Source organism: Delphinus delphis, chromosome 7, assembly GCF_949987515.2.
Source record: "Delphinus delphis chromosome 7, mDelDel1.2, whole genome shotgun sequence".
Lineage (NCBI taxonomy): Eukaryota > Metazoa > Chordata > Mammalia > Artiodactyla > Delphinidae > Delphinus > Delphinus delphis.
Window position 1 is genome coordinate 34,913,520 of NC_082689.1, and position 19,973 is coordinate 34,933,492.

Genomic DNA, 19,973 nt, shown 5'->3' on the forward strand with positions numbered 1-19,973 from the left:
AAGGGTTGGTGGGGCACTAGGAAGACATAGTCTCTCCCACCCACTGTCCTCCTAGTCAAATTCTGCTCATCATAGAAAACCCAAACTGAGTTCAATCTACTCCTTGCTGAAGCCTTTCCCAACACATAACATCTTCCTCTTCCTCTACTCAGAGCCTCTATCAAATGTGTTAGCACTTATATGCCTTCGATGCCACTCCTCTGTAAGTTCAGAGGAAGGACTCCTTTCCTCATATTTCTTATATAACTCAACAGTGCAGTCCAGGTACACCGTGGACTCTTAATTCCAGTTGTACTTGTGAGTATCTGTTGAAAGGTAATGCTGAATTTAATTCCAGGCTACATGATCCGTGTGATTTCAATTTTCAGATGCTGAGGCAAGAGAAGACCACTCACTTCCAAACAGGAAACTATGAAAGTTTGTTTAAATATAGCCCATAACTAGGATGAAAAGCCAATTAAGTGATTCTACCCCAGGATGTCTGAAGCAGAGTAGAATTCTTCCTGAATTCCCAGAAATTGGTGACTAAGGCACCCAGCTGAGAACAAAAGGTCAAGTACTTCACATTTGCAGCTGAGAAAACTCTCAGCAGTTGAGGCCAGCCCTCTCCCCAAGCTGACAGGGGTCATTACAGACATATCTTCTTCCCATCTCCCCCTCCAAAAAGTCCCAGATAATTATAAAAGGATGACTGGAAATTAGTGAGCTGTGCCATTTTGGGGAAGGTGTTTTTTTTTGTTTTGGGGGGTTTTAAAAAATATTTATTTATTTATTTGGCTGTGCTGGGTCTTAGTTGTGGCACACGGGATCTTTAGTTGCAGCACACGGGATCTTTAGTCGTGGCATGCAGGATCTTTAGTTGCGGCATGCGGGATCTTTAGTTGCAGCACGCAGGATCTTTAGTCGTGGCACGCGGGATGTTTAGTTGCGGCACACAGGATCTTTAGTTGCAGCACGCGGGATCTTTAGTTGCGGCATGTGGCACCTAGTTCCCTGACCAGGGATCAAACCCAGATGCCCTCCATTGGGAGTGTGGATCTTAACCACTGGACCACCAGGGAAATCCCTGCTGTGGTGTTTTTTTTTGTTTTTTTTTTTGTGGTACGCAGGCCTCACTGTTGTGGCCTCTCCCGTTGCAGAGGCTCCGGACGCGCAGGCTCAGCGGCCTTGGCTCATGGGCCCAGCTGCTCCGCGGTATGTGGCATCTTCCCGGACCGGGGCACGAACCCGTGTCCCCTGCATCGGCAGGCAGACTCTCAACCACTGCGCCATCAGGGAAGCCCCCTGCTGTGGTGTTTTGAAGGATGGCTACTCTCTCCTCCATCTTCTCTGGGGATGAAGGGAGGTCATTAGCTGATCCTCCTCCTAGTGCTATCAATGTGACAGCACATCTGGGAAAGAGGCCATGGTGAGACAGCCAGGAAGGGAGGGGCAGGGCCCCCCCCCCAAGTTCAAGAGACATAAAGATGATGGCTCCTGTCTATGGTCACAAATTCTAGTGCTGGTGGGGGAGGAGGTAGATGAATCAGGGACTGGGGCTTTCCATGGATGGCTGCAGCATGGGGCCAAGAGGTGTGGGCTTCAGGGGATGCTGCGTGAGGGGCTAGCTGAGGGTCAGTTGGAGACTTAATGCTTGCAGGGGACTGTCAATTTCTGAGAGGGCTGGCAGAAATGGAGCCCGGAGACAACATACTTGAAAAGTGGCTTCATCTAACCAAGAAGAGGACAGAGAGCTTGCTGGGAGAAGTCAGCTGGGGAGATGCTGTTTTCCCTGGTCCTCACGGGACGGAGAAGGGGGCAGGGGGCACACCTTCTGCCCACCCTAACTCTACTCCAGGATCCTGGGCAGGGAACCAAGCTTGTTAATGAATGAAATTGGGACCAAGACTTAAAGAACAGAAAGGAGGCCATTTTGGTAACTGAAATGACTCAGATGACAGCTCCCTAAGATGTTAAGGAAGCAGAGGAAAGAAGGGTTTGACAGAACTTATTAGTAGCAGTTAAACTTCTAACCCATGGAGACTTCTCACTAACAATGAATCCAGAGCTCACTTCTCAATACCCTCTGCCCCAGGATTTTTGAGGAGCCCGAGTAAGACAAGGACCCCTGAACTCTGGAGTCCTGCTCTGTATTACTAGTTAGCTGGGTTACCTGCAGCAAATCATGTAGCCCCTATGGACCACAAATTCCTCAACAGGAAGACTCCCCGTGGCCCTCCCACCTCTAAAATTCACTATCGTTTGTCTGTGAAACGAATTCAGTTTTACCTTCTCAGGAGACAACCCGCATTTGGCTGCAACTTCCGTGATACAGGATTCGGTGATCAGCCCTGTCTGAGGAAAGCCAAACCCTCGCAAAGCCGTGTTGGACGGAAGGTTGGTTCTGCACGCCCATGCCCGACAGCGCAGGTTGGGAAACTTGTAGGCATTTTCCATTTTCAGAAGTCCCATCTCTATTATCTGGGGAAATCCAGAGTTGATGTGATGAGACCTCTTCCTTGTGCACCTGTTTTACCATCCTGAGACTTCGGACCAAAATCAGGCCAGAAATGACCTACGTCACATCAAACATGCTGACCTGGACCCATGTCTCAAATTAAATGCATTTTTACTGTAAAATGATTTTTAAAGATTTGAATAATTTTTTGGAAATCATGACTTTTACATTTTCACATTAGGGCTAATGCATTTTTCCCCAGGTTTTAAAAATTTCCAAAAGCCTTTGAAGCATTCATAGGCCCTCTCAGTCTACAGAATGTAGACTCTCTCTCAGTTTACAGAATAAAATATCCTGAAAAACAGGAAAAAAAATGCTGGTATTTGGCCTAATGCATTTGTTCTCAACCAGGGGCAATTTTCCCCTCTTCCTTCCTGGGACATTTGCCAATGCCTGGAGATATTTTGGGTTGTTAGGTCTGGAGGGTAGCTGCGCCACTGACACATACTGGATAGAAGCCAGTGATACTGAGGGACCTCTTATAGTGCACAGGGCGGCCCTACAGCAAAGAATTATCCATTTCAAAACATCAGTGGGGTCAAGATGAAGGTCTAATGCTTGCATCTGGGAAAAGAGCTCTCAGTTTGGGAAACACGGAGGTAACACACAGATGCAGACTTAGCAGTATCTCTGGGCTCACCCTGGAGGCACCAGTAAGTAACATGAGTCTACTCGCTCCCTGCATTGCGAATCTTTACGCTTTTATAATTAAATATTATTTAACTACTGAACATTTTTCTGAATTAAATAATTTTACGTAACACTTTCCAGAATGTGAATTTGCTCATTAAAACACTTACAAGCAATGACTCATCTAGGGAGGCACCTCCATTGCTATAATGCTCTACATCCAGGGCCAAGATTCTGCCATCGTTCATGAATCCAGCCTGGGGAAAGAGAATGGACTTCTGATACTGGTTCGGGGGACCCAGTCTCTCTAAAGTTTACTCTGTCACTTGTGAACCCTCTACATATAGATGAAAAATTTTATGACCTTGGATTTGACAATTTCTTGGATAAGACACCAAAAGCATAAGCAACAAAAGAAAAAATAGATAAATTGGACGATGTCAAAATTTAAAACTTCCCGGTATCAAAGGATACAATCAACAGAGTGAAAAGGCAATCCAGAGAATGGGAGAAAATATTTGCAAACCATATATCTAATAAGGGGTTAATATCTGGGATGTATAAAGAACTCCTACAACTCAACAACAAAAAGCCCCAAACAACCTGATTAAAAAGTAGACAAAGGACTTGAATAGACACTTCTCCAATGAAAATATACAAAATGGGTAACAAGCACATGAAAAGATGCTCGGCATCACTAATAATTAGGGAAATGCCAATCAAAACCATAAGATACCACCTCACATCCATTAGAATAGCTACTATAGCAAAAAAAAAAAAAAAAACCCCGAAAAACAGAAACAAAACAATAAGTGTTGGTGCAGATGTGGAGAAACTGGAACCCTTGTACACTCTTGGTGGGAAGGTAAAACAGTGCAGCTGGGTATTTATCCAAAGGAATTGAAGGCAGGATCTCAGGGAGATATATGTATACCTATGTTCACAGCAGCATTATTCACAAGGGGTAGAAGCAACTCAAGTGTCCATCAGTAAATGAGTGGAGAAACAAAATATGGTATATACATACGATGGAATATTATTCAGCCAAAAAAAAGGAAGGAAAAAATTCTGACACATGCTACAACATGGATGAACTTTGTGGACATTACGCTAAGTGAAATAAGTCAGTCACAAAAGGACCAACACTGTATGGTTCTATTTATGTGAGGCACCCAAAGTAGTCAAATGCACAGAGACAGAGAGTAGAGTGGTGGTTTCCTGGGGCTGTTGGGAGAGGAAGGAATGGGGAGTTATTGCTTCATGGGTACAGAGTTTCAGTTTTGCAAGGTGAAAAGAATTCCAGAGCTGGATGGTGACGACTGCACAACAATGTGACTGTACTTAATAATGCCACTGAACTGTACACTTAAAAATGGTTAAGATAGTAAATTTTATGTTATGTGTATTTTGCCACAAATAAAAATAATAACAATAAAAAGGAAGGATAAAGATATAAAAGCAAAACAAACACACACAAAAACCCTCCTGTTTAATCTGTCACTACTGTTCAATCTTTTTTCTCCTCCTAAAGCAAATCAACTGCATATTTCTTGACCTCTTATTCTCGCCATAAGTTCTTGAATTCTGACTCCCATCCTCATATTTCCACCAAAACCTTTTCCCCTAAAGCCAGCGATCTTCTAATCTCCAAATCTGGTGGCCTGCACATAAGGGACGCTGCACATTTTTCTCATAGGGCCCAATTTCATCACAATTCTCAGCAGCATTTGGTGTTGCTGGAGGTCTTTTAAATAAATATCTTCCTTGCTTTTAAGATGTATTCAATATTTCTGAACTTATTAAAGTTCATTTTGGGAATTCCCTGGCGCTCCAGTGGTTAGGACTCTGTGCTTTCATTGCCAGGGCCCGGGTTTGATCCCTGATCGGGGAACTAAGATCCCGCAAGCCATGCAACGTAGACAAAAGAAAATAATAATAATAAAAGTAAAGTTTATTTTAATGATTTTTCTTGACTGGAGCCAAATTCAAACTGAAGTCAAGGGCATGAACTGTGAATTCAGCAGTTTAAGTCTGAATCCTGGGTCTGCCACTTAACCCACTCTGTGATCTCGGGCAAGTCACATAACCTCTCTGACTATCTGTGACCTGGCAATAAGTAAGGTAATGCAGGCAAAATCATAAGCCAGTGACTGAAACCTAGCAAGTATCCTAAATAATACTACTGTAAATATTATTAATATCATCTCCTGTCCTCATACTACCCTCCATCGGAACACATTATCTTCTCAAGGTTTTAATCATCACTATGCTGATGGTTTCTATAACTTATAATCCAGTCTTTTCAATAAAGTCCCATATCGATGAAGGACATTTCCACTTTCAAATGTCCCACTGTCACTTCTTCTCCAAACACACAAATAAACTCATCCCTGTCCATCTAGACTGTTTCCTCCTTCCAACTTGGCTCTTTTTATCAGAAACCTCCAAGGCATGTTTGCGGTTTTTATTCTCCATTATATTTTGCTAAGTTTGTCACCGAATTCTATTTTATTTTATAATAGCTCTTGGACCCATCTCTTTTTCTACATCTTCCTATCGTAGTCAGACCCCAACTGCTTCACGTCTGAAAGCATCAGCTGCCTCCAGGCGGTCTGCGTCCTCCCTCCTCGCTAGGCCGTCCTGCCCAGTGCCATCATATTCTCCCCCTCAAAGCACCCATGTTTGGTTATGACACTTGACTGGTCAAGCATCTACTCAGTCTCACTGTATCTTAGGAGATCAAGTTTAACCCCCCATCCTGGGATTCTCAGGCCACTCTGAGCCTGGCATCACCTAACCCAACCCATCTTATTTCCCATTACTTTCCAGTAAGTGCTCTGTGCACTAATTCCCCTTCTCCCGTTACTCCTGCCCCTATCAAACAGGCCGTGTGTATCCCACCTCTGCATTTATGCTGCTACTATCCCACCACCTGGTATGCCTTCTTTCTGCCAATCCATTCTTGAAGGTCATTTACGTTTCACCTTCTCTAAGAAGTTTCCTGTACACACCCCAACTCATATTCATCTCTCCCCATAGTTTTACTATGTGCACCTCCTCCTTTAACCTGAGATTATTATGTTTTCATAATGACTTCATAGGTGTAAGTCTTATTTCTCCCTCAACGGCTAAAATGTGGTCTCCTTCAGGACAAAGTTTGCTCTAATAAATCTATGTTGCACTAAACCCAATTCAAAATATAGCTTAGGGTGAATGTAAGTTGAAATAGATACATTCGTTATCTTCTAACAATATGTATGCAGGTACACCAGTTGTGGTAGAAACGATGTGATGTGTTCAACAAATCCTGTTGTCTTTCATCCTGGGCATGCAGGAAGACTACATTTCCCATGCCCCCTTGCAGTTAGGTGGCAAAGTTCTGGCCAATAATGTGTCGATTAAAGCAAGGACCACCACTTCCAGGCCTGGTGCTCAGAACATCTCCCACACAACACTCTGCTCCCTCTCTTCCCTTCCCTTCCCTTGTCTGCTGCCCTCTGCAGAAAATCCAGTGGAGGACAAAGAGTCTTTAGGGCAGTGCTAACCAATGGAACTTCCTGTGATGATGGCAATGTTCTCTATTTGCATGTCCTATATGGCAGCCACTAGTCACAGGTGGTTATTGAGCACTTGAAATATAGTTAATGCTACTGTGGAACTGAATTTTTTTTTTTTTTTTTTTTTTTTTTTTGCGGTACACGGGCCTCTCACTGTCATGGCCTCTCCGGTTGGGAAGCACAGGCTCCGTACGCGCAGGCTCAGTGGCCATGGCTCACGGGCCCAGCCGCTCCGCGGCACGTGGGATCCTCCCGGACCGGGGAACGAACCCGCGTCCCAGCAGGCGGACTCTCAACCACTGCGCCACCAGGGAAGCCCTGGAGCTGAATTTTAACTTTCATTTAACTTAGTAGATTTAAATTTAAATAGCCGTATGTGCCTAGTGGCTTCCGTATTCAACAGTGCGGTCTGAGGGGAGGATGGTGGTGTTACTAGATGGAAAAAGCTTGAGTCCATGAGTGATTCTGTGTAGCAGGGTTCTCTCCTGTTCTCCGCCCACCTCCCACCCTCCTCTGATTACACTGGGCTGTTACTTGAGCAAGAATTAACACAAAAAAGGTCTAAGTCCCAGAGAGTTTTTAGTTGTTAGAGCAGTTAGCCCATTCTGGCAAGTAAACTTATTTCTTATAAAGCAAAAGAATACTTATTTTCTGCTACAGAAACTTTTCTAGGAATTAGGAATTTCTGGTACAGAGTTTTACCAAAATACCTTTGACATATTGATAAATGAGGAAGCTGTTGGCAAGCATTTGCAATTTCGCATAACATTATTGTTACAGAAATTATTCTGTTTTTACCTCCCACGTATAAAACTGTGGGAATAGTGTGGTTATCAGATCCACTTTCATGGACGTATGTATATACTCACATGTTTTCCAGCTATGCACTCTGTAGCAGCCAATACCAGCTCGTACTTTTTCCACAAACTGGTATCTTTGAGGAAAGCAGAAAAGCTTCACTGAACCAGCCAGTAATCAGTTAGCATAAGGAAGAGACAGTGTGACGCACAATTTGTTGATTTGCTCACTGTCATTCCCCAGTAGAGAGTAGCCAGATCCTGCCCTCTGCATTTCTGTTATGTTATATTTACAACATAAATCCTCCATCCTTCTACTCACTTTATACTTTCCAAGGTAAGGGTGGCGGCCTCCAGTTATTAACATGTCTTCTCCTCGTTCCAGAATGCAGCGGACTGCACGACCATGCCTGAAACAGGAAAAAAAAAAAAATCGGGAGAGGTAAACTCTTTTACCTAACAGGTATTATCTAGGGTTTATGTAACGCCTAGTGAGAGCCTGGTGGCATCCACACACACCGCAGAACAGCAAAGTGACTCCCTGAGCCCAGGCTGTGCTGCTCTCAGGCACACACCAGTGACTTCTTCCTTTGGGTCAGGGCACAGTGCCTGGCACTCACTACTTATGCAAGGGGGCTCTCAGGCCCAAGGCTCCGGAGTATTGCTTTGGGGTTATTTCCCACTGTGATAATCACCTCCATGATAGGCAAACAGTCCCAAGGCCACATTATAGATGGTTACAAATGGAGGAACTCAAGTGGTGTCTGACTGCCAAGTATTCCCTGATAGGACAGGTCTGGAATGAAGGTCTTTTTGTGTCATGGGGCAGAGGAACTGACGTACATTAGTTAGCAAAGAAATTAAGCCTTCTAGGTGTGCCTGTTCCAAAGACAATTTCCTATGGTTATATTCTGACACCCTTAAAGGAAAATGGTACTATAAATAAAGGTAAGCATAACAGAAGCAAATTTTCCATTTAAATTAAGGGGAAAAAATATATACACACACACACACAACTTTTGAGATACACATATTTATATCTATCTATATGTATATAAACCTTTTGAGATATGTATAGGTGTAGATATATAGATAGATATAAATGTCTACCTCAAAAGGTTGAACGGACCTATGTAGATATACAGGTGCTAAGGACAAGTAACCCCACCCTTTCAGGATCTGCTTCTGGCTCTCTCCAGGTATTATATATTTTACTGTGGTTTTTACTCTTTTCAGTAATTGATTCTCATTTTTGTTTTTATAGTATGTAGTTTGACAATATAAAATAAAGAAGTTGTAATAAGCTGGCAGCTCGTTTGTACATTTGTATATTATATGTGATTTTAAATAACCTTGACCCAGATTCTTCCTCCTTAACCGCAATACTGAAAATATTCAATGTGACCTCGCTTTATTTTTAGTCTACTTAACAGATTTTCTCCACTTACTTGTTTGCAGCAAACGCGGTGATGGCTGCCATGATGCCAGTTTTCATCACCTTCCCCCCGAAAGCCCCACCAACACGCTTTACATGACACATGACCTTGTTAGCTGGGAGCTTCAAGGTTGAAGCAACTATGTCCTGCGAATGATAACAGTTCTCATTAATCTGACCCATCTGCAGCAAGGGAGTGGGAATAGTCCTTACACATGTTGATTCCTTAATGTTGTACATGATACACAAATTGTGTGTTTATACTAAATAATGGGATGATTTCCAGTAACCTAAGCATGCATCCATGCTGAGCTCAGCAGTATTTAGCTGTAATGACAGCACCAAAACTATCATTAATATTAAGTAGTCCTTCCAATATCAATGAGATATTTTTGTGATAATAAAATTATTTAAAAAATTTTTTCCCCATGAACTACACCCAAGGTATCCTTTGGGATATATTTCCTGCAGCAGTGAGATTTCGTGGCCTTCCAAGCCTCTCTCAGACTGGGTCTTTTCCCTGCACACCACTGTCTCCACTGGAGAACGAGCACTCCTCACCCTCCATTCGGATTCAGTTGGCTGGTCGGTCTTCCCTGGATGTAGGCCTTGCTCTTCTTTGCCATCCTAATGTTTGAGGTCATTAAGTCTTTTTTGTTGTTGTTGTTATAAATTTACTTATTTATTTGTTCTTTTATTTTTGATTTTTGGCTGCATTGGGTCATTGTTGCTGCGCGCGGGCTTTCTCTAGTTGTGGCGCGTGAGACGCGGGGCTTGCTCTTCGTTGCGGTGCGCGGGCTTCTTGTTGTGGTGGCTTCTCTTGTTGCGGAGCACGGGCTCAGTAGGTGTGCAGGCTCAGTAGTTGTGGCATGCGGGCTCTAGAGCGCAGGCACAGTAGTTGTGGTGCATGGGCTTAGTTGCTCCGTGGCATGTGGGATCTTCCTGGACCAGGGCTTGAAGCCACGTCCACTGCATTGGCAGGTGGATTATTAACCACTGTGCCACCAGGGAAGTCCAGGTCATTAAGTCTTAATAACTCATTTTTATAGGTGGGGAGCCCAAGAGGAATGAAGTGATGGGACCAATGTCACACAGGGAGTGAGAGGCACGACAGGAATGGAATGGAATTCGCCTGATCCTTCTTAGTGTTCCACCTTCTAAGAGGCCTCATTCTCCACATTCCCACATTCCTACTTGCTCTGGTAATGACACTGGCTCCTTGTGACCTACTGAATCAAGACCCCAGTGTTTGTTCCCCTTACTTTCACCCTGATGCTTAAACTAGCCACCCCAGGCACCTCCAGCTTGGGCAGTCTTCGTACTATTCCTCCTGCTTTACATGCATGCTGCCTGGCATATAGGACACAGGCAAAAAGTGTTTGCAGAAGGGACAAGGGAATGAATGAATGAACGAATCAGTGGCATTTGATCATGGTGTGGAACTCCCTGGAAATGGCTTCTCCTCTCACCATCTAGACGAACCTCATTCCCACTGTAAATCCCAGCTTAAGACTTCATCTTCATGAGACTTCCTGGATGATTCCCGGGCTTTACAAACCTCCATTCCCTTAATTCTTCCACCTATGTAAATTCTGACTTTGCTGGTTGCATTCTTCCCAGTACTATTTCTTAATTGCTTCATGTGAGTTAGGTGATGGTAAGTTTTGGAGGGCAGGCCTCCCTTTGTAAAATTTTGGGTTTTTTTTTTCAGTTTTATTGAGCAATAATTGACATACATCACTGTATAAGTTTAAGGTACACAGCATGATGGTTTGATTTACATATATTGATTACCACAATAGGTCTAGTTAACATCCACCATCTCATATAGATTCAATTAAAAGAAAAAAATTTCTCCTTGTGACAAGAACTCTTAGGATCTGTTTCTTAACAACTTTCATATATAATACAGCAGTGTTGACTATAGTCATCATTTCTTTCGTGTTCTTAACAGTGTCAAGAGTATAGAAAAAGAGACCGGCTGATCCCATAACTGATTTTAAAGTTACAGACCCACAAACAGAAGGCCATTACTTTCATAATACTATCTTAAAAGTTTTAAAGTTGTATGGTTATTAATACCCAAATGGATATGGCTATTAGTATTCCAAACGCCTTCAGTTTCTAAAATGTTCTAAATTGTTCTTGGTATATCTTGTTGACAGAAACCACTTAGCCATGTCCCCTCCATAATGGTCCCCACATTACCTGTATGTATTTGGGAAACTGTGTGGACACGTAGACATCAATTTCTTGATCCTCTCCTTTGGGAACAACAAGCATGCTTTGGGTTTCCATATAAAAATGTTCTTGACCTCCCATGTGTATTTCACCTGTTAGAGGAAAATATTCCAGAATCAAGGAGGCAGTCAGATAGGACAGGTAGCACCCCTCAGGTGTTATCTCATTACAGAGAAATTACGACAGTGCTTCTGCTGGGGCAGTGGGTTACATTTCCATTTTGTTCTTTTATATCTTCTGTTTCTTTGCTGAGATTTTCTATTTTTTTTCATTTGTTCCAAGTGTTTATGTATTCCAAACATAACAATATTTAGCTTTTATTATACCTGCATATTTGAAGTAGAGTTCTGCAGGGGAATGTGTCATGTCTGCCAGCAGGGTAGGTCTTAGAGTGATAGGGAAAGATGTGTGACTTTTCAGAGTCAAAATACTACAGCAAGGAGAATTCCAGTTCCAAGACAAGATGGAGTAGATATATTTCTCCCTGTTCCTTCTTCTATGTACAGCTAACAATTCTGGACATTATATGTAATAAAAGAAACATAAGAAGGTTCTGAAAAGTAGAGGAAAAGGCAAACCAGCTAGGGACTTTGGGACCCAAGGAAAGACACAATGTTGAGTTCAGTGGGTTTTGTTATTGTTTGCTTCATATATCCCAGACTTGGTGCCAGGGAAGCAGAAATCCAGAAACACCAACAGGCAAAGAGAAAAAAAATCCCCCAAGAAAAGCCTACTTTCTCTAGCCAAAGGACCAGGAGAGCGGAAGCCTATCAAGACAGAAAACTTTTATGCAATACCTACTCTGCTCTAGCCAAACACTACAGAAAAAACTGAAGACTTATCTCTGTTTGCAAAAGTTGAGTGGGGAGCTTAGACTTCCACCCTTATCAAGCTGTGATGAGGTACCGCAAATCTTCCGCTGGGGTGGTGTTAATGGGGACCCTACGGGGAACCTGGACTTCCATGCTCCACCTGGCAATAACAAGACATCACCCCTCGTTCCTTCCAACACAGGGTCAGAGGAGTTCTGGTAAAATAGATGATTTAAATAAGATCCAAAGTCTTACAACATAATATCCAAAGTGAACCGGGTAAAATCAGAAGTCATTCATCATACCAAGAACTCAACTTGAATGAGAAAAGACAATCAACAGATGCCAACAGCGAGATGACACAGATGTAGGAACTATCTGTCAAGGATTTTAAAGCAGCCATCATAAAAATGCTTTAATTTACATAAACACTTGGGACAAATGAAAAAAAATAGAAAATCTCAGCAAAGAAACAAGATATAAAAGAACAAAATGGAAATTTTAGAACTAAGAAATACAACACTCAGAATATAAGGGGCTCAGTGGATGAGCTCAACAACAGAATAGAGAGAACAGTGGGAATCATCAGGGAACAAGAATACAGAACAATAGAAATTGCTCAACCTGAGCAATAGAGAGAATAGACTGAAAAGAAAATGAGCAGAGCCTCAGACACAGTTGTGATTAAAATTAAAGTCTGAACATTTGTGTCATTAAAGTCGAGTATTTGAAGATGTAATACGTGAAAATTTCCCAAACTTGGTAAAAGACACCAACTTACAGAAGCTGAGTAAATCCCAAAGAAGATAAACCAAAGAAGCTCATGCCAAGACAAATCACAGTCAAACTTCTGAAAACTAAAAACAAAGTATGTTGAAAGAAGAGAGAGAAAAACACTGCCTCTCCTATTGGGGAAAAATACTTCAAAAGACAACAGATTTCTCATCAGAAACCATGGAGGCCAGAAGAACTGGTATAACATATTTCTTCAAGTGCTAAAGGACCTGTCAACTCAGAATTCTATATTCAGTGAAAATATCTTTCAAGGATAAAAAAGAAATTAAAAAGACATTCTCAGATGGGGGCTTCCCTGGTAGCGCAGTGGTTGAGAGTCCACCTGCTGATGCAGGGGACACGGGTTCGTACCCCGGTCCGGGAAGATTCCCACATGCCGCGGAGCGCCTGGGCCCATGAGCCATGGCCGCTGAGCCTGTGCGTCCGGAGCCTATGTTCCGCAACAGGAGAGGCCACAACAGTGAGAGGCCTGCGTACCGCAAAAAAAACAAAACAAAAAAACAACTGTATGTTTATGTAAGATAATATCCTTGTTCTTAGAAAATGGACACTGTGGTATTTAGGAGGACAGAGGCATCAAGTCAGTAACTTACTCTCAAATGGCTCAAAAAAAAAAGTGTGTGCGTGCATATGTCTCTCTCTCTCTATATATATATAGAGAGACAGACAGACAGACAGGCAGAGAGACAGAGACAGAGACAGAGACACACACACACACAGAATGATAAAGCAAGTGTCATGAAATGTCTATTGGGGAATCTGGGTAATTAGGAGTTTCTTTAATGTTTCTGCAACTTTTCTGAAATCTAAAACTATTTCAAAATAAAAAGTTACAAAAATTTTATTGGAAAGTTCAAATCAACTGATTTCCAGGAGGGAAATTTAATTTTCATTACATATATACATAACTAAAGGAAGTCTGCAAGGAAGTGGGGGAAGGAGACAGGGAAGGAAAGAAGAAAGGAAGGAGAAAGCAGAGATGGAGGGGGGAGGGAGAAGTCAGAAAGGATGAAACAGAAAGAAACATGGGCTTTGGAAATCCTGAAAAAAGCTATCAATCCACAGTGCTTCGTGGCTTAGTGGCTGTTGTATGACGGTGCTCCTTAACCACTCTGAGCCTCAGTTTCCAGACCTTCAGGAAAACAGACACCATCTGTATAACAACTGGGCAGGCCGGGGTTGCTTCCCCTCTCATCATTCTTTTCAGATAGTTTTACCTTCAAGAATTTGATCCACCATTTTAAATGCTTCATCAATATTTCCATACTCCAGTTTCCTTTCTTGCTCGAAGAAGGACTTGTGTTGTATAGCTTCCTAGAAAGAGAACAGAAAAGTGAGGCCCCCGGGGCAAGAGACCCAGCCCTACAGCAGTAGCCACATGTGATGCTGCATCGTCTGAGTCTGCGCAGCGCTTCTCTTGCTCTGGAATCGCATGAGCTGAGCTGAGAACCAGGCTGCAGAAAGACTCCCCATGGAGCAAATGCAAATGTCCGCATCAAAAAAAAAAAAAGTATGCTCAGAAAACACCTAGCACCAGGTGGTCCCATTACGGAACTAATATTTCCAGGCAGATTATTCTTTTCATTCCACAGCCCATGTTATGCAGCCAGTGTAACAAGGCACAGGGGTTTAGATCTTGGGCTCTGGACCCAGTCAGAGTTATGTCCATTTTCTCCATTTACCAGCTGTTTGACTGTGGGTCTGTTACTTCACTTCTTTGAGCCTCATCTGTACAATGAAAGTAGAGTTGTGCACATAGCTCCAATAGGGTTGTGGAAAGAATAGAATGAAATGAGGCATGAAAGAGCTTACACGGCATATAATAAGTGCTCTGTCAGTGTTAGCTGAAGACACTCTAGTGATAAGGACATGGTGGCCTTGCCTGCCAGCCCCAAGCTCCTCTGGGGGTATGAGTACAGCATTTGCACCTGGGACCTCCAGCCCTGGAAGAAAGATTCCATTACAAGTCCAGAGTGGGTACCACAAATCCACTTATATTCTGGCTCCTAATGGCTTCTCCCAGATGCCTACTGAAAGGGGTACAGTAGTAGGTACACATAATCAGGGATGTAGCTATAATAATCCAGGTTGGTTTTCTTACCTATCCTTAGGAATTCATCTTGCTGTAATCCCTGGGTCCTTGGCAAACGTGACATGCCAGCTCCTGCCAGAATTTCTACAATGCATTATTGTCCATCTATGAAATTCCAGCCTGCTGGCGGCTAGGGATTCTCCTAACTCTGGCTCCCTCTGGCCACCAATCGGTGTCTAGACCTATCAGTATACCTTACGGGATGTTCTATTGTGATCCTGCCATTTCCTCCATTCAAAAAGTGGGTTGGTTTTTTTCTACTACCATGGGGCCAAGGGTCTTTGATAGAGTGTCTGTTGATCGCTTCTATTGCTGATCAGCTGCTGGACCTTGGGTAACTGTGTCTTTCAGTTTCTGCATCAGAATGGGGATAACAACTGTTTTTACCTCATAGGATTGTTGTGAGCATTTAGTGAGTTAATGAAGGAAACCTGCTTAGAACAAGGTAAACACACAGAGAACTCTAGGTATTAGCTATGGTCACGTTGTTGACCATGACGATTGATGAGAGATTCTGGTCGGGAGCATAGTTTTCTCACCATGGTCATCAGCCTGACCCCGTGAGCCAAGGGTTTTGATAGCATTTCCCCACTCAAACTATTAAAAATTCAAAACAGCATAAGCTAGGTTAAACAGTAGTGATAGTGCTGGAGATCCATTTGTTTTCATCCTGTTTTGATTGATAACACACTTCCTAATGGAATCAATTCATATGATTTTCTTATTAATCTAAGACTCAGATATTCTAGGTTCAAAACAGAAATTAAGTTTTATAAATCCAATTTTTTTTTAAGTTTAATCTTTTTTCCACTTCCCTTGCTGCTTGCTCTTTGAGTAACTTGGAGCTAATTTCCTGAATATTTCTTGGTCAGCAAAGTGATAAAAAGAACTGTAATGTGTAGGGAGCAGGACATACTTCCTTGTTATACAGTTTGATTAAATCTACTTGATCTAGTTGATTAACCCTGGAGAGCTTAACCTCTGATATAAACATATATAAAGATATAAAGAGGTAGCTCTTTTCCACGATGTCAAAGTTTGGTATTTGATGCTGGGATTCTCTGGCAGACAATTAGAGATGTGCCGGTCCAAGTTGGGGGGGAAGGGGTGGGAAGAGAGTGGTGTCTATTTGCTTATTTGGAATTTTATTTGGCTGGAAAGTGGGGTGAGGGGGAAGGGAAGATATTTAGCTACTGGAATTGGGCCAAGAATTACAAACAAGATTTTTGATAAAGTATTACGGACATAATTTCTTACTAAGAAGTAAGCCTAACTCTAAAACAAAATGTTGAGGAAGGAATGTATAAAGTAAGCAAGAAGAGCAGGCAACACATGAATGAAAAGGGTTTAAGAAGGGAACAGAATGTTTGAATTTGAAACTGGCCAGGAAAATTTGGAAAGCATAGTCACTCTTGGACTCCAACTAAACTTTTATGTTTTTGTCTCCTTGACATGATTTTATTTTAATTTCAGAACACTGAGGACATTGTCCAGAAACAAACACTATGTTCCTTGGCATAAAGCAGCATGATAGGAAACATAACCAAGGCCAAGTTCTCCTGGAGACACTAATCTTGGCCAACTTATTTCCTTATTTTCTGCCTCAGGGCATGCTAGTCACCTAGAGCCCAATTTATTTATTATGTTGTGGAGATAATATTGTATTCCGAGATTACACTGAGTCTGTATGTGCTGAATCTTATCTATTCATGATGCTTTCCCAACTTTCATGCTTTTATTATTTAGTAAATTATAAGAACCAGTGAAATATATGCAGAAGAATACTCATATCATTTCAGGGAGATGAGTCTGAAAACCTTTATAAATTTCAAAATCCTTTTTAAAAAACAGGATAGGAAATGCAGTTCCCCAATTTGTTTAAGTTGCCAAAATAGCTGTAGGCATCATAGGATCTATTTCTCATACTTACTTAAGATATGCATTAAAGGATCTAAAACTAGTGTCTCCAATATATGCTTCATAGAGCATCTTGTTGGTTCTCACTGTGTACCTGAAAGAGTCTGGGTGAAGGTGTATATGGAGTCCTAGGGTGTGTCCCCTCTCCTGAACATTGTGGGTTACCCATCCAGCATTCTTTTCACCTGTCCCCTTCCAAATAGTGCTCAGATTTCTGTTTAGGTCTCCATCACTCCCCCATACAGCCCATAAACCGCAAAGAAATCTGACCCCCCCGCCAGCAGTAACCACCAGTTCTTGCCAGTCATGAATCCAGAGAGGGATGTGACCTACTCGTGGGATGTTGGGACAATGGCATCCTTTCTTGCTTATTGGACGTGAACTGGAAGCTCCTGGCTGCCAACCTGTCACCACAGGAGATAAAGCCTGTACCATGGGCAGCAAGGAGGAGAGGCAGAAGATCAGCTTCCTTGCTAACACTGATAGAGTTTGAGGCCAACAGAGCCCCTGTTTTTCGGAAGCCACTTTGAGTTGGATTTTCTTTCCTGTTTCTGCAGTCAAAAGCATGTTAAGTGATACGCCACTGAAATCTGCTCTTCTGGTGCAACCTTTGAACTCATTACCTCGATGGTCAGGATCAGTGGCTCCAAATCTCGGTAGACAATCTTCACTCGCTGTGCAGCTCGCTTTGCCTGAACCTCGGAATCAGCAATCACGGCACAGACAAGCTCACCCACGCAAAATACCTACAACACAGAAAAGACCTCTGTTCCCAAGGAGGGCAGGCACCAGGGCCTCTCCTTTCGTTCATTCCCCGCCTCCCTGCTATCACAGAGCTAGACACACAGTTAATGACCCCTTCACGTGTGACTTAACCGCAGTGCTGTGGTGAACGAAGCCTTCGGTAGGGAAGCACATTTGTCAGAGTTGGTCTGCTGACCTCGGGCACTGGGAGAGTGCAGGTCTTTGAGCTGCATCATTGGCAGCGGTGGCTGAAGAGGGACACGTCTGAGGCTGCCTCATGTACAGCAGAAGAGTCAGTCCCGTGGTTTGACCTGGGGTTGCCACACCACGAGCTGGGCCATTCTGAGAAGTGGCCTCTCCTTCATGAACCGGGAGCACAGACCATCTCACCCAGAGAGGAAGGAGGGAGAGAGTGATAATGCAGCACTGCTGGTGAGCACATGTCTGCCCTGAACTGTGGTGGAGCACAGGCTTTTCACGGAGAGAAGTGACTACAGGAGCCAAGAGTGAGCCCGGAGCATTCTTCGGTTCACCAGCAGGTGGGGTAGGTAGGCGGCCTAAGGAGGTCACCCAGGGACCAGGGTAGAAAGCGGATGGGGATAAACAAGGCTAAGGCTCCAGAGAGGTAAAACAGGACTGGAAGAAGTCATATGACCCTTTGATTCTCTTTCCCACCTTTTACTGAGATCCAAATCAAAACATAATCACTCATTTTTAAGAACGACATTAGATTATTAGGTCTTTTCTACAATGAACATATAGTAGTTTTATCACCAAACAAAAATGGTAGTTAAAGAAAAGTTAAATCCAGCACACACACACAAAAGGGTGTTGGGTACGGGTGGGCGGGGGCAGTGGGGAGACACATGAAACAAAAATGGCAAGTGTTAATAACGGTTGGAGCTGGGTGATGGGCCTAAGGGGATTCATTGTACTAGTCTCTATTTTTGTGTGTGTTTAAAATTTCTGCAATGAAACGATTTTTAAAGATATAGCATGCTAAGGACAAATGTTAAAAAAAGGAATGAAACTAACAGAGGCAATCATTCGCAACAGCTCTGTTCTCCGCTCTCCACAGACGTGGGTCTTGCCCTGTGACCTGGTTCACAGACACGCCCCTGAGATGCTCAGAATCAACGTGCACACACCTCAGGGCCCAGGAGGGCTTCGCTTGGTTAATTAACATTTACGCAAAGGCCATAGCTCTCATTGTCCTCTGCCTTGGGGGAGGTTCAACCTTGACTTCAGACTCTCAGTCACCAAACTTTCATTTTTATCAACTGTGTCTGCTAGTGAGAGCCAGAGGCAGGGACTCTTGCAAATGATAAAGCTCTTTTGGGTAAACACTGAACTGAGAATCTGGAGTTATGCAGGAAACCTTCTGGACACTGCCCTTGCTGCATCTTCCGATAACCTGAGATACAGTAGTCAATGTTTCAATCATCTGAAACGTTCAAATGGCAACAATGCTATCACTGTTCCTCTGCTCATTGACTCTTCTTTGTAGGAAGCAGTGTATGGAATATGCCGATGAATCAGACGTGGGCCCTCACTCAAGGCATTTTACTAGGTAGGAGAAATAGGTAAGACATAGACATAAGCTCAATATAAGATAGAAAGTGCAATAAAGGTCCACTTTGCCTTCTCCTGCAGACTTTAAGTTCTGCAAGGGCAAGAACCACAGGGGTCTTGTTCACCTACGGCAGTAGGTGCTCACTTAAAAGATGCCTGTTGAACATATGGCATATGAATGAATGAGAGAGAGTGAGTTCCGAGAGGGAGAGAGAACTCCTGGATTAAAGGATAAGGAAAGACTCCATGGTGGAGCTACCCCTTGAACTTGGACGTTGGACTGAGACTGGGGCAATGGCAAGGGATTCTCAGGGAAAGTATCAGAAAATAAAAGTCATTATTCTCTTCTCATATATCCTTTCATAAGTATGAAAGCAACACATGATCTTACTACTAGAAAATATAAAACACTCAAGTATCTTTTATATAACTAGTCAACTTCTTTACTTACGTGGAAAATGAATATTTTTGAACTAATTCACTATTAGAATATAGTGATTTATAATAAGCATTCAAAGAATACTGGAATCCTTTATGATGTGCCAAGTTCAATGTTATCTTTTAAGAAAATACGAAGTGTCATAAACTGAGGAAGTTACTTTTAAAACAGAAAGCAAAAATGCAGTACCTCATCTGTCGATAGAAGTTTCTCAGGTACGGTTAAAAGGCGGAAGGAGTTGATGCCATGAAGATGTTCCTCAGTCAGGATGTCCACCACACCTGGCAGACTGAGAGCTTCTGACAGATCCACAGACCTAGATGAGAACACAGAACAGGGCTACTCAGGGTGGCCCCGCAGCCTGCAGACCACAGAGAACTTGCTTAATCCGAGAATAAGATACGAGAGAGGGAAGATACATCCAAAACCCTCCAATAGTTCTATG

At 42.9% G+C, this 19,973-nt stretch overlaps 1 protein-coding gene across 2 annotated transcripts in view; it reads right to left on the minus strand.

Annotated features, from left to right (window-relative positions):
- The window catches only part of AOX1 (aldehyde oxidase 1), a 71,080-nt gene that overhangs the window by 20,709 nt on the left and 30,398 nt on the right, over positions 1-19,973 (minus strand). For both annotated transcript variants that reach the window (XM_060016344.1, XM_060016343.1), the window contains exons 18-25: positions 19,718-19,844; positions 17,397-17,519; positions 13,982-14,078; positions 11,125-11,249; positions 8,930-9,063; positions 7,804-7,891; positions 3,298-3,384; positions 2,269-2,460 (exon numbers count right to left, since the gene is read on the minus strand). In XM_060016344.1, coding sequence (XP_059872327.1) covers positions 2,269-2,460; positions 3,298-3,384; positions 7,804-7,891; positions 8,930-9,063; positions 11,125-11,249; positions 13,982-14,078; positions 17,397-17,519; positions 19,718-19,844 — 973 coding nt within the window. The remainder of the gene's footprint in view (positions 1-2,268; positions 2,461-3,297; positions 3,385-7,803; positions 7,892-8,929; positions 9,064-11,124; positions 11,250-13,981; positions 14,079-17,396; positions 17,520-19,717; positions 19,845-19,973) is intronic.